The following is a 17,048-nucleotide window of genomic DNA, read 5'->3' as shown; positions in this document are numbered from 1 at the left end:
TAATCTTCTTTAAAACAAAATGTATATATATCTATATATATAGATATATATATATATATATCTATATATATATATAGATTTATATATAGATTTTGGTCAGTAAAACTGATTCATAGAAATGTTCTATAGTCAGAGAAAACCTATTATGCAGACTAGTCGATCACTAATTCATGTGTCTTTCATGCATGTGTTTGTTAAAAGCTACAACTTTCAAAGTAATCAGATAGTCTACTCTTAAAACAAAACGTTAAAAACTGTATAGTTCAAGTGAGTACTCACAGACAAATCTATATATACTTGTTTATTAAAACAAACATTAAATAATAAAACTATTTACATAGATTCAAAATGCTGGACTCGTAACACACCAAGATAGGTTAGATTGCTGTCCATAAAAAAGGCCACTCTGGCGAGTCGAACTCTCCATCCAGGTGAGGATGGTCAGTGTAAGGGATGTGTTTGCAGGTTTTTGGCAGATTCAGTTTCTTGAAATGTCCTCAGCCGTAGGCATATTTATCCGTAGGACCTTTTTCAGTTGGAGTCATGTGTCCACTTAGTTTCATTAAAAGCTTCACAATAAGGCCAGCCTGGAAGCAAAATAAGAAACAACGAAGAATCACTGTAAAGGTAAGTTTTTCAACTTTGAAGATAATATTTCAGTTTAAAAAACAACAACAACAAACATCTGAAATTTGACTGGCATTTTTATTGAATGTAGTGATTCCCAGGAGTAGTTACCTGTTTTGTGTGCACAATGAAGTTCATCTTGTTGTCCCCACTGTGGATCTGGAAGTACTGGTCAGCATGCCCGAGCTGCCACATGAACGTGCCATACTCTAAACTGATGAGAAGGACCTGCAGCAGGGAACAAAGAATCAGAAACACAGTTCTGTGTAGCAGAGCAAGCAAACTGCAAAATCTGAAGGTGGCGACGACACCTTGGTCTCCATGTTCATCAGGTGGAGTCCCTTTGTGTTGACCCCGACATACACTCTGATGACTTTGTGGTTGCTGGCGCTGGCCTTGGTGTAGACCTGGCCAGTGAAGAAGGCGGCGCCGTAGGTTGGGATGTCCCAACAGTTTTGTAAAAAGAGTCTCTGCAGGTGGTGCATTTCTTTGCTCACTCCCTCACTGGTGCTCAGAGCCTAATTGAGATTATTGGGTTATAAATCAGATGCATCAAGGAAGGATGTCAGTTAAGTCTGACATGAAAGAAAAAAAAAAAAGCAAATATACTTTGTATTCATGAAGAATCCTGTTGGTCCAGTGGTATGCCTTGCTTTTCACCTTTGAGATTGGCACTATTGATTTCAGGTTTTCCTCACTGTTGGAGGTAAAACAATCTAATTAATCTCAGTTTTAACATTTTTTTCTGTAAATGTTGGAGGAACAGCATGTCATATTTAAGAAGATCTGAAAACTGTCTTACTTGAGGAAGCCTTGTTTATGCTTCTTGCTCTCATAGTTTCCATAGATGATCTGCAGGAGGAGGCTGGCCAAAGTTATCAGTTTACTGTCCGGAGCAGGAAAGTAGCCTTTCAGCAGGCAATGACGAGCCTCATCAAACAGGATGAGGATGGCAAGTGGATCTTCCACCTTATTTAAAAGAAAAAAAAAGTGGGATTCACCTTTTATGTCTCTCCACTTTTCTAACAAAGCAAAGGCTGCAAACAAAAGATTCCCTCAAACTTCTGCTGGTACCTTCTTCTCTATTTCAAGAGGCAGACGAACGTCCCTGCGAAGAAAGAGTTGAGGAGTCTCCCTTTGAGGATCTAACACCGTTAAGTCTGTCACAATCTCCGTCCAAATACGGAGATGCTGCAGAGGCTTGTGGTATGGCTTCAGCTGCAGGTCTGACAAACAAAACACACAAATCTTTCTGTTATCTGTTCATAAAAATACCTATGGATAAAAGCATTAGGTTACTTTTTTTAAGCAGGTTATCAAAGAGGGAAAAAAAAATTTTTTTTCTGAACTGAGCTATCACAAATGACACGACTTACGGAGGTTCTCTGAACAAATCCAAATGGTGAAGTACTGCTGGGTCTCCTGGGAGAGCCGCATGCCCTCCATTATCTGCTGCACAGTGGTGTTGTTGCCGTGCTTCAGCTCCACAGAGCGATAGGAGCCATCCATGCGGTAAATACGCACCTTCTCATACTGGGGGAGCACAAAAACAAAGCAGAACTTGACTTCTAGAACTGTGCTCAAAGACACAGCACCATCTAGTGGCAAATAACGTTACCTTTCCATTAGAAACAGGTTTCTAACAATAGAAACCCTGTAAATGTCTTCACAATTTATGACCCTACAAGCATATAATCATCATATTTTTGATGGCAGACAAAACAAAGTGCCTGAAAACTGAATTTTAAAGGAAAATTATGATTTAAGTTTTTATCCAGCTGTTCTGTGAAGTACTTAAGAGGTTTCCTAGTTAATAACATTCAAAACAAGAAGGTTTCAACCACAACACCACAGGGAAAAGAACAGAACTAAAAGGTCAGGGCTAATGTTATAAACAAGTTAAAGCAGAGTTGGCAAGTAGGCTCTAAAAATCTTACGCAGAGCTTTAGCCTGGCTAGCCAGACTGAACCAGGCACTGCGAATTAGTCTGATACACCTCGATTTTAAAAGGTAGGACTAACAGGGTCAGGTTAGGATCAATCGGGTCAGTTCGGATAGGATGTGCTCTGTTTTTGTAATTTTTTAATCCGTGAAACATGTCAGGCGGTCGAATAAACTCTCCAGTGAAAGATTTCTGACGGTTTTTCCTAAAAGAATCTGACGACATAAGGTGTGCTCTCTACAATGTTTTTAATTTTCATTGCAANAACATCTGTAAACAAAGGTATACAACTGTACTATACTATACAACTCTACTTATTTCCTTTGTTAGGACGAAAGAGTTTATAGTATCATACCTCTTCTACCTGATTTAGCAGTTGACATTGAGCTGTTACCATTGCTTTATCACTGTGCAAAATACAGAAGTAGCTGTCTTTGAGTGCAATATTTGGTAGGGTGTAATATGTGATGTGAAAAAGAAAAAAAATGAGTGAAAATAGTACAAGGTGGAAGACTGATAGAAAACGGCATGCTTTCCTAATAACGGGTAGCCCCGGTCTTCTGGTTAAAGTGAGAACAGTGTAGAAAAAGCAGTGGGTTTTTACCATATCAACATTCCAACCCAAGTCAATGTTTCTTCATTCAAAATTTCTAGCAACTGTTATTTCTTAGCATACACATTTACCATCAAAAACATCACATTTATTCTTAGGATTGTGTTTTAAAAAAACGTGTACACCAAGATTATGCTGTTGGAATTATAAATGACACATTTATTTTTTCCCAGTGTTCTATTGTCATTACACTGTCACAAGTACAGAGCAAGGAAATTTACTCTGTGTATTTAACCCATCCCCTTGGGGAGCAGTGTAGGGTTAAGGGTCTTTTGCTCAGGGAACCAGAGTGGCAGTTTGTGGAAGTGGGTTTCAAACCTGCAACCTTTGGATTCCAAGCCCTGTGCCCAAACCACTAGACCACCGCTCCCTGTTAACAGGTGGATCTGATAAGTGATAATGAAAACTGGGCGGAGCTAAGCGGGAGGATGAAATAAACCAATAATCCAGTCATCAGATCAGCCAAGATCATGACCAAACCTTCACTTTGAGAATCTGTTACAAAGATATTTTGCAAAAACTGCTTTAAGAAGAAAACTAAACACAAGATATTAGAAGTTTATACAGTTAAGCTGCTGAAGTAATGTTTCAGTAACAACGTTCTTATATAGAAGGCTGTCTATTCCTCAGAGTTTTCCTTCCGGTTCTTTTCCTGGAAGCAATCTATTTAGTTTAACTATGTTTCACCTAAGGATTGGTAAATCTATAAAAAGGTCAAAACAGAGAAATTGTAGCGAGGTCATCTCCTGCCTATATGTCATGAGTCTTTGTGTTGCATTAGGTGGATGCTTAGACACATCATCAAAACCCTGATGTTGTTCCCTTCTGCATCTATGCCTCAGACCCGGGGAACCTTGCAGAATAGAATCGTTAAGTCTTAATATAAAAAGTAAGACAAATAAAAAAATAAATAAAACATGAGTTGTATTGGGCTATATGCCTAACTCTATTTCCTGGACTTCAGCCAGCTCAATTTTTTCCCTTTCTTTCATTACTGAGCAGACTGATTAATCCAGGTGTGGCTGAACTCAGTAACCATGGCGACATTAGCCAGACACACCTGTATTAATCAATCTGTCCAGTAATAAAAGACAGGAAACAAAGGAGCTGGGTGAAGTACAGGTACTAGTGTAGTAGGGCATATAGCCCATGGTTTGTTTTAACAAGATAATGATCCAAAGCATAATGACCAAATTATTTTAGAAATTGTTCACAATGCCTTAAATGAAATCTTCTCACATCCGATACTAAAGTGGTACAAAATAGGAATAACATAGCTGCCAGTAATCTTCTTTAAAACAAAATGTATATATATCTATATATATAGATATATATATATATATATCTATATATATATATAGATTTATATATAGATTTTGGTCAGTAAAACTGATTCATAGAAATGTTCTATAGTCAGAGAAAACCTATTATGCAGACTAGTCGATCACTAATTCATGTGTCTTTCATGCATGTGTTTGTTAAAAGCTACAACTTTCAAAGTAATCAGATAGTCTACTCTTAAAACAAAACGTTAAAAACTGTATAGTTCAAGTGAGTACTCACAGACAAATCTATATATACTTGTTTATTAAAACAAACATTAAATAATAAAACTATTTACATAGATTCAAAATGCTGGACTCGTAACACACCAAGATAGGTTAGATTGCTGTCCATAAAAAAGGCCACTCTGGCGAGTCGAACTCTCCATCCAGGTGAGGATGGTCAGTGTAAGGGATGTGTTTGCAGGTTTTTGGCAGATTCAGTTTCTTGAAATGTCCTCAGCCGTAGGCATATTTATCCGTAGGACCTTTTTCAGTTGGAGTCATGTGTCCACTTAGTTTCATTAAAAGCTTCACAATAAGGCCAGCCTGGAAGCAAAATAAGAAACAACGAAGAATCACTGTAAAGGTAAGTTTTTCAACTTTGAAGATAATATTTCAGTTTAAAAAACAACAACAACAAACATCTGAAATTTGACTGGCATTTTTATTGAATGTAGTGATTCCCAGGAGTAGTTACCTGTTTTGTGTGCACAATGAAGTTCATCTTGTTGTCCCCACTGTGGATCTGGAAGTACTGGTCAGCATGCCCGAGCTGCCACATGAACGTGCCATACTCTAAACTGATGAGAAGGACCTGCAGCAGGGAACAAAGAATCAGAAACACAGTTCTGTGTAGCAGAGCAAGCAAACTGCAAAATCTGAAGGTGGCGACGACACCTTGGTCTCCATGTTCATCAGGTGGAGTCCCTTTGTGTTGACCCCGACATACACTCTGATGACTTTGTGGTTGCTGGCGCTGGCCTTGGTGTAGACCTGGCCAGTGAAGAAGGCGGCGCCGTAGGTTGGGATGTCCCAACAGTTTTGTAAAAAGAGTCTCTGCAGGTGGTGCATTTCTTTGCTCACTCCCTCACTGGTGCTCAGAGCCTAATTGAGATTATTGGGTTATAAATCAGATGCATAAAGGAGGGATGACAGTTAAGTCTGACATGAAAGAAAAAAAAAAAAGCAAATATACTTTGTATTCATGAAGAATCCTGTTGGTCCAGTGGTATGCCTTGCTTTTCACCTTTGAGATTGGCACTATTGATTTCAGGTTTTCCTCACTGTTGGAGGTAAAACAATCTAATTAATCTCAGTTTTAACATTTTTTTCTGTAAATGTTGGAGGAACAGCATGTCATATTTAAGAAGATCTGAAAACTGTCTTACTTGAGGAAGCCTTGTTTATGCTTCTTGCTCTCATAGTTTCCATAGATGATCTGCAGGAGGAGGCTGGCCAAAGTTATCAGTTTACTGTCCGGAGCAGGAAAGTAGCCTTTCAGCAGGCAATGACGAGCCTCATCAAACAGGATGAGGATGGCAAGTGGATCTTCCACCTTATTTAAAAGAAAAAAAAAGTGGGATTCACCTTTTATGTCTCTCCACTTTTCTAACAAAGCAAAGGCTGCAAACAAAAGATTCCCTCAAACTTCTGCTGGTACCTTCTTCTCTATTTCAAGAGGCAGACGAACGTCCCTGCGAAGAAAGAGTTGAGGAGTCTCCCTTTGAGGATCTAACACCGTTAAGTCTGTCACAATCTCCGTCCAAATACGGAGATGCTGCAGAGGCTTGTGGTATGGCTTCAGCTGCAGGTCTGACAAACAAAACACACAAATCTTTCTGTTATCTGTTCATAAAAATACCTATGGATAAAAGCATTAGGTTACTTTTTTTAAGCAGGTTATCAAAGAGGGAAAAAAAAATTTTTTTTCTGAACTGAGCTATCACAAATGACACGACTTACGGAGGTTCTCTGAACAAATCCAAATGGTGAAGTACTGCTGGGTCTCCTGGGAGAGCCGCATGCCCTCCATTATCTGCTGCACAGTGGTGTTGTTGCCGTGCTTCAGCTCCACAGAGCGATAGGAGCCATCCATGCGGTATATACGCACCTTCTCATACTGGGGGAGCACAAAAACAAAGCAGAACTTGACTTCTAGAACTGTGCTCAAAGACACAGCACCATCTAGTGGCAAATAACGTTACCTTTCCATTAGAAACAGGTTTCTAACAATAGAAACCCTGTAAATGTCTTCACAATTTATGACCCTACAAGCATATAATCATCATATTTTTGATGGCAGACAAAACAAAGTGCCTGAAAACTGAATTTTAAAGGAAAATTATGATTTAAGTTTTTATCCAGCTGTTCTGTGAAGTACTTAAGAGGTTTCCTAGTTAATAACATTCAAAACAAGAAGGTTTCAACCACAACACCACAGGGAAAAGAACAGAACTAAAAGGTCAGGGCTAATGTTATAAACAAGTTAAAGCAGAGTTGGCAAGTAGGCTCTAAAAATCTTACGCAGAGCTTTTGCCTGGCTAGCCAGACTGAACCAGGCACTGCGAATTAGTCCAATACACCTCGATTTTAAAAGGTAGGACTAACAGGGTCAGGTTAGGACCAATCGGGTCAGTTCGGATATGATGTGCTCTGTTTTTGTAATTTTGTAATCCGTGAAACATGTCAGGCGGTCGAATAAACTCTCCAGTGAAAGATTTCTGACGGTTTTTCCTAAAAGAATCTGACGACATAAGGTGTGCTCTCTACAATGTTTTTAATTTTCATTGCAATAATGTATGTGTTGCAATCAGCGAAGCTATTCTTATGTTACCATGTCAGTTATGACGAGGCTACGTTCAGCATTGTTTACGCAAATAATTTGACTATGTGGAAAGATGACAGCAGAAACAGCTGATCCATTGTGAGGAAAAGCTTGCTACATCAGAGCTGATCCGGAAAAAATAATGTTTTCTTCTCTTGGTTTGCGCATCAACCTTTTAAATGGAAAAGCCAAGAACCACCTTAAGCGAGGGTGCATTTTTTTTTAATGGAAAAAATTTTTACGAGTTCGTTCGAATTTTTTTGTTTCCATCAATCTTTTCTGATGCGATAATTCAAGATACATATAGGAAAGAGCCGATGGAAACGCAGCTTACAATCGACTACTTTGTATGAAAGTTAATCAAATGACATTACATGTTGGGGCAAAAGAGGAAGACGTTTAACAGACTGTTGGTTTAAAACTTATACATTCTTCATAAAAAATCTAAAACAGAAAAGCAGAGAGTGTGACTCACTGGTTTGCTGTTAGCTTGCTGCAGAAGTTTCATGGTCTCCTCCCATTCATTCTGTTTGTTTTCCTCACACACCTGCAGGGGGGATCTCTTCTGCTGGTCCTCTATGTGCTGAAGTCAGAAAAAAAAATCAGCATGAGAATGAATTTAGTTTATGACTTTGGTCAACAAAAAGAAGAAGAAACCGAAGTCAAATCCATAGCTGTGTTTTATACCCGATCGATCTCAGGGTGCTGCAGTAGGAGCTTCACTATCTCAGCATGGCCTCCTCTGGCTGCAAAGTGAAGAGGGGAGCTGAGCTGGCCATTCAGCAGGTTTGGATTACAGTTGCCTTTCTCCAGCAATATTTTTGTTGCTTCCACTTTGCCATGCCTAAAATAAATCAAATACATGTAAAATGTAAGCATGATTCACCTTAAAACACAACAAAGCTAGACGCTGGAAAACCTGACCTACCAGCAGGCGTAATGTATGGGAGACCAGTGATCACTGTCCAGCTGCTTGACGGAGAAACCGCTGTCCAGTAGCTTAGAAAGCAAGTCTGTGTCTCCCTCACAGGCGCTTCGGTGGAGAGGAAAGTCGTCCACCCACTGGTGCTCTCTGGACAAGGATAAATATGAAAAGAGCAGGTGAAACATAGGGAGGACAACTATTCAGCTTTGCTTTGGAAAGATAAATTTGATGGTGAATGTTGTAATGTAACAACTAAACCCTCACTTGTCTTCTGCTGCACAGTTTGGGCCATGCTGCCATTTATCCCTCTTAGGGATTTGGATCTTGGAATAGTCTGGTGCTCCAAGACCAAAGTAAGGGTTAATAATAACTTTATCGACCTAGAAGAAGACAGGAATTGTTTATATGTACATACATATTTAAATCACTGACAGACTGTGGTTTAAAGAGATCTCTAACCCGGTTAGTGTACTGAAGATCTGAGCCAAACAGAGGATTCAGGATGCACATTTCCGCCTTCTCCAGGGACATCATCTTACTCTTGATCTCCAGAGCGGTGTACCCCATGTGTAGACCCTCGTCACTCAGCTTACCCTCGCTGCTGTAAGCGGGGTTGTTCACATTGGTCTTGACTCGCTCAACAGGAGCTGGCCTGAACAGGGCGGGGATGGCGTGAGGGACTGTGTGCTGCTCTGCTAACCATCTGTGGAGGTAAGGAAGGAAAGGCTCTAGACAGCTTTGCCCAGAAATACATCCCAGCTTAAAAATGTAGATGACACAGTGGTATCCTCACTTATCTAAAGCCAGGAGCATCTTGGAAGTGATGGAGCAGAAGTGAGGACTGGTTTCACTGCAGACACGCATGATGTCCTGGAAACAGTAAAAGCTGGGGCTCCCGGAGTTGTGGGTGGATTTGCTGTTATCTGTGCAGATAGACTGATTAGCAGAACAGCAACTAATACAGCATCATCCAGAGGTAATAACGACAGATCTATCTTATATCTGACCAAACCGGAAATCTTTGAATTTCATGAAAATGCTATAGGTGATTAGAACATTTGAATAAAACAACATAAATCTGCATGGTGATGGATGTACCATGTTGAGGTGATGCTTTTCTTTGGTTACACCAGTAGGCTGGTTGGAACTGAGGACGGTTAGAGCTAAAAATAAAATCTTTTAGAAGCTACAAGCCTATTGATGCATCAAGAGCTACAAAGGAATGGTTTTAAGATCTTAAGAATCTGATCAAATCCAATCAGGAAATATATAAATTCACTCTGTGCAGAAGTGGCTCTCTAGATGAGGAAATCTGGTAGGAAAATAACCCAAAGTAGCTGTAACTAATGTGAGATCGCCTCTCAATTAATCCAGGATACTTGTCAGCAACTGACCAATCATCCTTAACTGAAAAGCCTCTAACCTGCAGGAGCAGCAGCTTCTCTCTGTACAATAACATTGGATTTTATATCATGAATTGCATTCAAATGATACCTAATAAATGACTAAATATTGTCAGTGGGAAAAACACAGTGCAGACATGCATTACCCAACGCTTCTTAATAAAAAAATAAAAAAGTGATAGTGCACTTGCCTTCTAATTTAAGTCTGTTTTAGTTGACATGACTGAGAATTTAAATCGACAAAAACAACATGGTCTGTGTGACAATATCTTATTTAAATGTATTAAAATTAAGCAGTTTACAGTATTTTTACTGTGTTCTATTTACATTGACATAAAGTGTTGTTACAACTAATTGTGGATCCTTTTAAATAGATGCATTTAAATATACATTTGAATATCTCACTATGTTTTTATTTTCTGATTGCCTCTGCACAGCACATGCACAAGCCCAAATTCACCCCTCAAATTCATTGGGAGGATTAGGGCTGCTTCTATAAAGACCCTGAATTCTATTAGGCTACTTCAAATTTAACGAGACAAGACAACTTTTCCTGGTTTTCTTTTACTCCAAGGTCAATATTTTCCCTGGAAAAGGTGGAAGTGGCTTGCAATTTGTTTGCTGCTCCACGGATGAGAAACTTCAGCCTTTATCACCCTAGTTTTGATTCATAATCTCTAAAACGTTAATAAGGTAGCGTTACTTGTTTTAGTCAGTGGGAGGAGCTAATAGGGATCCTAGAAATATTTCAGACCAAGGGGATGGGTCAAAATGCAGAGGTGAATTTCTCCAGTGTGAGATTAATAAAGTTCAACTGATTAATAAAGGCTAGAGTTTTTTTACACATTTTGTGGTTAACATATTGCAACACAGTTTTTTCCACACTTTCCAATGAAAATAAATTGAACTTAAGAGTTATAACAATAATCAACATCAGTAATTAACAGAAACTGTCAGTGTTTATATGACGGTGACAAACAAATCATTGTTTTTATGTCATAATTACATATTTTACTAGGTTTAGCTTGGGAAAATATTGCTTTGCCATATTAATCATGATGCATGTGGTAATATGAAATATGTATTTTGCTTAATTTTAATTTAATTTAATTTAATACTTGTTTGTTGCTTAGTTTTAACTTAATTTAACTACATACTTTTTTGCCCTGTAAGCTGCTGGTAACCTTAATTTCCGGAGGGAGTCTTCCCAAGGGATCAACAAAGTACTGTCTAAGTCTAATAAACTTTATTAAAGGTAATGTGCTGCCTTTAATAAAAACGCTTTATGGATTTTCACCTCGTAAAATAACTATATTCACTCACCCATTTTTGCAACTGCAAAGGGCCTCAGGAAGAGCTTCTACATTCAAAGGACTCCGCTGTCTTTGGAAATGCTTTGGGTATAATGATTTGTTCCCTGCCCCTTGAAATAGCTTTACTGTCTTAATGTAGAAATCAATCTAGCCTGCAGTCCTTGCTTTAAGGTGTAATGATCAAGCAAAATGCTTCCAAAAACACTGTGCTTCACTATGTCACCTGTAAAACTATCCTGTATCTGTCAGAGCTTTGTTCATTCTTGCTCGCCTTTTCCGTGTAAGCAGAGCAAACTTACAGATAGCTTTTCAATTGCAATTAAAAGGTTGAGCTACACTAAAAGGTTGTGCTGGGCTTTTACACTCTGGATGATTACACAGAACATTGGGGATGTAACTAAGACAGCAAAGGAAAAAACATTTCAAGCTCACCTCTAACACTGACTGGCACCACAAAAAGAGAGGCTTCTTTCCCTTCATTGTCAGCTTCAAGACTAAATTTCTTCATATGCACCACACGCTTTCCTGCAAAGCAAAACACAACTGAGGTGATCTTGGGTTGCATCAGACCATGTGTTTGGTGCAAACCTGTCTGAATCTCACCTATGAAGCTTTGGTTATTACAAATTGGTTTTATGGTTTCATCAACATAATCCAATATGGATTTAGATTTGTCTCCTGGCTTAATCTTTGTCACCAGAAGGACTTTCTTTCGCTTCTTCTCCTTCCCCTCCAAAGGCACTTCTTTCAACAGGATCTTCACAGGAGCCAAAAAAATAAAAAATAACAATTAAAAATTTTGCACTTAATAAGGCTGCTCTCATTAAACAAACCCTACAGATATGTAATTATCTGTCAAGCAGCATCTAATTTATCTTTTAATAAAAGAACAGTATTGCTCAAGTTCTCTGCATACCTCATAAGCTTTAGCCCTGTACTCCTTAGAAGTCAGGCTGACTTGATTCTTTGGGCGAATGACGGCAACATACACTTCTTCAGAGCCGTCGTCGTTGCCCATTGTGCCCCTTTTTCTCTTAGGCGCAGGTTAACGTCCAACATGGAGGCCAAATACTGTGGAGAGGCATGTCTGAAAGAAGAGAAAGCATCAAAACTGTGCAGGGATCTTATTTAGGACAGGAAATGTTCCTTTATGCAAATTCCATACACAAAATTGGAAGTACCAATTACTATATTTCCCACTTTTTGTCAACTAATGATGTTGTGACAATATTTACATGACAGATGTAGACATTCTTACCACAAGTAGATGCTGAAATTACCCTATATACATTTATATCAAGTAATAAACATATTTGATCGTAACTCTGACCAAAATATGGTTTCTATGTTCTTAAGAATTATTTTTGAACGAATGCAAATACCCCAATGAATATTTGGTTTACTGAAAGACTATATTTTTCTATTACATTTCATAACATTTCCACTTTTCTTATTATCTGAATGCAAGATTTGCCAACAGTTACTTTTATTTGTTGTATTTTTTATTTTTTTTTGTGCTCTTGTTTTTAACATCACATGGAAGAAAAAAATCTTTATCAGGTTAAAATAGAGAAAAATATTCGCTTTTTTTTAAAGCAGGTTTACCTATACTAAATTGACTAGTACAGAATTTTAACATGTGGGTAAATAACATGAGGCTCTAACAGTTAATATGACTCTTATTTGCACTCAGAAACAACAATATTATTCCTAAAGTTTGTATGAAAGTTAAAAAAAAATGGTTTAGACTCCTGCCATCTTAGTTGCTGCTCTTTGATGCAATTTCCCAGCAATGAGTTTTAAAGGGGTTGCTTCTTTTACATGATTTACTACATGATTATTGCTGACACAGTCAATATGACGTTAATATAATTTTTTTTATTTTATAGCTATTTTCTGACATGTGAAGATCAACACAGGTTTGCTTTGCTTGATTCACATTGTTTCTTGTCTTCTCCATATAATAAAAGTAAGGCTGAAACAAGGAATCGGATTAATCATGATTAATCGATTATTGAAATAACCGTCACCTAATTTAGTAATCAATTGATTAATCGTGAACTGGAGAATAGAGACTCCAGAGCAACCCAATTAGAGCAGTAACTATACCAAAATGTTAATTTAAGATGATAAAACCTTTTTTTCTGGCAATATGTTCTATCCAGAACACTTCAAATGGAAAGGTTTTAGTTTAATTTTGTTAAAAAAAACTTCAAGTAATCTTTTGCTATCCAATTATTAATCGATTAATCAAGTAAATAATCAACAGATTAATCGATTTGCAAAATAGTAGTTAGTTGCAGCCCTAAATAATACTATAAATAAAGAAATAAATAAAGTGCCTATGTGTTGTGTCATGTCATTGGGATTGAATCCTAGTCAGGGTTCTCTATAAGTGGTTCAGCTTTTTCCAAAATTATGAATGGTTGGATTATTTATATTACTGGTATGTCAGGGTGTTTACATGAATATTTGTTTGTCCTTCGTGTCTCTGTATTGCCCTGTTAAGGACCAGTTATTTCCCATTGCATGCTTAGCCCTTTATACAATAAAACAGCTGGTTAAATAAAGTGCAACCAGCCTTTTAATCAATGGCGTAACGACTCAACAATAGGCCTGTAAGCAACATTATCTGGGTGGGCCCCATAGGAAGTACAACACCCCTTTGCTTTTTCTTTTCTGGAATCCGCTTATGTACCTCTTTTTGGTATCCATCGTCGCTAACACGTTGTACGTAACGGTTATGATTTTAATCTACGCTCTGGATTACCCATAATTCCAAGTCCTATTGTAAAAAATGAAATACTCAAATACATCCTTCTTTTAAGATCTTTATTGCAGTTTAAAACATATGATATGAGTGTATTTTTTTTACTAACCGTCTAATGAATTATACACAGTTATGAACATATAAATTAAAAGTACCACTGTCTGCTTTGCTATTGGTGTTGTGTTTAAACGGCTCACCATCATGTTGAAATCTGCCATGTGTTGCTGTATAAATAAGGTCTGGTCAGTCAAACTAGTATCAGGTGGGTTTAACATGAATTTTTCGCACCATTGCATCTGTAAAGAGATGTCCTAGTCCACAATTTTGTAGGGGCCCAACCAGGTGTCAGTAATGGGGCCCCTAAGCAACTGCAGTCTCTGCCTTTCGATAGTTACGCCATTGCTTTTAATGCAGCATTACTTGCTCTGTCACATCAAAACTGAAACCAGATATGTTGAAGTATATATATATATATATATATATATATATATATGTGTGTGTGTGTGTGTTTGAAAATTGTAAAGGTTTATTAAATAGACATATAAATTTGGTTCCAAAATTAATAAAGAGGAACTTTTCTCTTTGATGAACTTTCAGGAAATCATAAGAACCATTATATATGAGGGGACCTTGCAAGAAGTTTTGCAGTTTTTTTTTTCTTCTTGATAAATAAACATGTAAGAACGAAACGGCTTGAGCTATGACCTCACAATTTTACTTTAAAATAGATTCAAAGTAAATTCATGAATAAGATGGGGTTAAATGTAGTAAACAAGACATTGATGAGGTTTTTAGCCTCAATTTAAATTTGGTCTTGTTGATAATTGACTTAAATCTACCTCTTGCATATCTTAAACCCATTTTCCCTGTATACTTTTCAGGCTTTAAATATTTAATGATGCATTAACACGCAGGAGACAGCAAAATAAGAAACCACATCACCAACTGCTATGAAACGACTTGAGTTCAAAGGAAGGTCACGCCCCGGAAACCAGACTGTTAACTTTAAACACTTCTTTTTACATAAAAGGTTCAATACCTGTATTTTATTCGTGAACATATACTGCACTCCCAGATGCAAAGTGTTTATATATATATATATATATTATCATAAGCCCATGAGCTTTTCTTTAGGCAGGAGCGGTACCCTCTTCTTCCCCGGTTTTCCGCTCTATAATCAGCTGAAACTTACCGAATCCACCGAGGCTGCTCCCAAAACGGATTCCGCTTCCCTTCTTAGCTCTCCGGCGCCTTTTAAATGTTTTGGCAACGGGTCAAGGGCCAGGAAGCTGCTCCTGGTTACCAACCGGAGAAAGAGGAGTTTTTGGGGAGCTTCAAGCAGTGGTAGGCCTATTTTAGTCAGGGCAGGGTTGCAGACACAAACAGAGGAATCACGTTACGTTTCATTGAGGAGGCGTAACAGTTGCTCAATGGGTACCTCTGGTGGTGAGGTGGAGACGGTGCAACAGAATGAGCCACAAATGGCCTTTATTAATTTATTTTTTTTTATTTTGTACCTCAAAACTATGGAAACACGAAATATTAATAATTACATAATTAAAAAACAAAACTATGAAATTATGCTTTAATTAATAACGAGCACGTATATAATATGGCCATGAAATGGTAAAATAATGCACCTTTAAGAGCTCTCGAACATCACGAAAAAACGATGCTCTGTCTGGTCATTCAACGCCTCTTACTATATTCGACGGCGTTCAATGTCCTGAGAAAACGTAGTTATTTTCGGTACTTTGTGACATTTAATGCGCTGTCTAAAGCGCGGTTTTCTAAAATTAAGCAGGGCCCTGCCCACATTTTTCTAATCCATTGAATTTGAACTCCAGGCACCGTATCAGAAAGGTAGAAATGCAGGCCTCACTAATTCATAACAGATCAAATTGCTGAGAAGAGATCTGATGTGGGATTTTATATATTCTCCACCCCCCACTGTTGGCGTTTGCTTCTGTGTGCATTATAATTTATTTAAAGTCAAAATTAGAAAAAAAACAAAAAAAAAAAAACACATGACGTGAAACAGGTGAAACCGATATGTAGTCAGAGTCGTATCTGCAATACTTTATTCCTCCACCAGATGGCACTTTCAAATTTATTTATTTATATATAAGTATTTTTTTTATATATATATACAAAAATACTATACTTTAAAAATGCTCAGTCTTTTATTTTAAAAGTATATTTATTGAAAGTAATCATAATGAAATATTTAGAAGCATGAAATTTGCCTTTTCTAACTGGAGTCTTGAAATGCAGTCTTGTCCTAGTAAAGAGTATTTCTTATGCAATGATTTGAATGATTTTCCTTACTGGAAATATTTTCAAGTAAGTAAATGTATTTTGCATGCAACGGAAAAAGTCATGGAGCACTGATTTGGTTAGCTATTTAGCGATGTACAGTACTAAAATGGGAAGAAACAGGCATATATTTCTCTATGCTTCATACTGCTGGAGAAAACTGTTCACTGCAGTGAAAAGTGAAGAGCAACTGCTGCTGTCATTCAAAAGAAAAGAATAAAAGAAACGATGTACTGGATGAATCTCAAGATAAGCCTTGAGAAAATTAACTAAAACAGTATCAAGAGCCTATATGTGTTCATCACATGGGATCATTGCTGCACACAGTCCAATTTAGGACAATTGTTTACAGAAAAATGTGTGATTCAGATGTTCGTGTGTTTAAATTGAATTCCAACGTAATAAGAAAGGCTTTAAATTTCCTTTTGATTTTAAAAACATAAAGAGTGTTCCCACTTAAAAATAGTGTGCACACACTTACAGAAACTTACAAAATAAACTGGTTTACTTCCTGTTTTTTTGTGCCTGCTGTTTACCCTAAACGTTTGATGGTTGTCTAGTAACTGTGCAAACCTAGCTATTTTTTGCTTGTGTCTGTGGTCTTGTTTTTAACCTACAATGTGGCGGGAGTATTTTGTAAAATATCTTACATGCGGGGACTTACATGTACATACAGGGACATTCAACTGGTCCCCATATGGTAAAGTTCTGTTCTTTGAGTTGGGGTTAGGTTTAGGACTAAGGTGTGAATTTAGTTTAGGTTAGGTATATGCTGGTAATGTTAACAGGTATATGTTGGTAATGCTAACAGATGTTAGGTACATGTTGGATTAGGGTAAGGGTCTGGGTTAGGCCATATACCGTAATATGAATGCAAATCACTGAAATGTCCCCATATGTCATGAAAACAAAGCTGTAAATGTGCGTGTTGGGGGCGGGGGGGGTATGACCTGCCCCCAGGGCCATAAATCAGTAACTTCCACATGCACA

General features: G+C 37.6%; 2 protein-coding genes across 2 annotated transcripts; both read right to left on the bottom strand.

The window, feature by feature from the left end:
* Positions 1–315: 315 nt before the first annotated feature.
* LOC107102958 (krev interaction trapped protein 1-like) lies at positions 316–2,136 on the bottom strand. The gene is made up of 7 exons (XM_015402436.1): positions 2,004–2,136; positions 1,702–1,853; positions 1,430–1,596; positions 1,237–1,324; positions 939–1,145; positions 739–855; positions 316–587 (listed from the first exon to the last, which is right to left on the bottom strand). Exons 1-7 carry the CDS (start codon positions 2,134–2,136, stop codon positions 498–500), a joined length of 954 nt encoding a protein of 317 aa, XP_015257922.1. The 3' UTR covers positions 316–497.
* Positions 2,137–4,785: 2,649 nt separating this feature from the next.
* On the bottom strand, positions 4,786–15,135 carry krit1 (KRIT1, ankyrin repeat containing). The gene is made up of 17 exons (XM_015402430.1): positions 14,935–15,135; positions 11,889–12,059; positions 11,576–11,729; positions 11,405–11,497; positions 9,050–9,179; positions 8,716–8,959; positions 8,521–8,636; positions 8,260–8,403; positions 8,019–8,175; positions 7,807–7,914; positions 6,470–6,626; positions 6,168–6,319; positions 5,896–6,062; positions 5,703–5,790; positions 5,405–5,611; positions 5,205–5,321; positions 4,786–5,053 (listed from the first exon to the last, which is right to left on the bottom strand). The coding sequence occupies exons 2-17, from the start codon at positions 11,988–11,990 to the stop codon at positions 4,964–4,966; spliced, it is 2,226 nt and encodes a 741-aa protein (XP_015257916.1). The 5' UTR covers positions 11,991–12,059; positions 14,935–15,135; the 3' UTR covers positions 4,786–4,963.
* Between the last annotated feature and the right edge of the window lie 1,913 nt (positions 15,136–17,048).

The sequence above is a fragment of the Cyprinodon variegatus genome, unplaced genomic scaffold (genome assembly GCF_000732505.1).
Source record: "Cyprinodon variegatus isolate N-32 unplaced genomic scaffold, C_variegatus-1.0 Scaffold1348, whole genome shotgun sequence".
Taxonomy (NCBI): domain Eukaryota; kingdom Metazoa; phylum Chordata; class Actinopteri; order Cyprinodontiformes; family Cyprinodontidae; genus Cyprinodon; species Cyprinodon variegatus.
The sequence above is the reverse complement of the archived record's forward strand: the minus strand, read 5'-3'. Positions and strand labels throughout refer to the sequence as shown.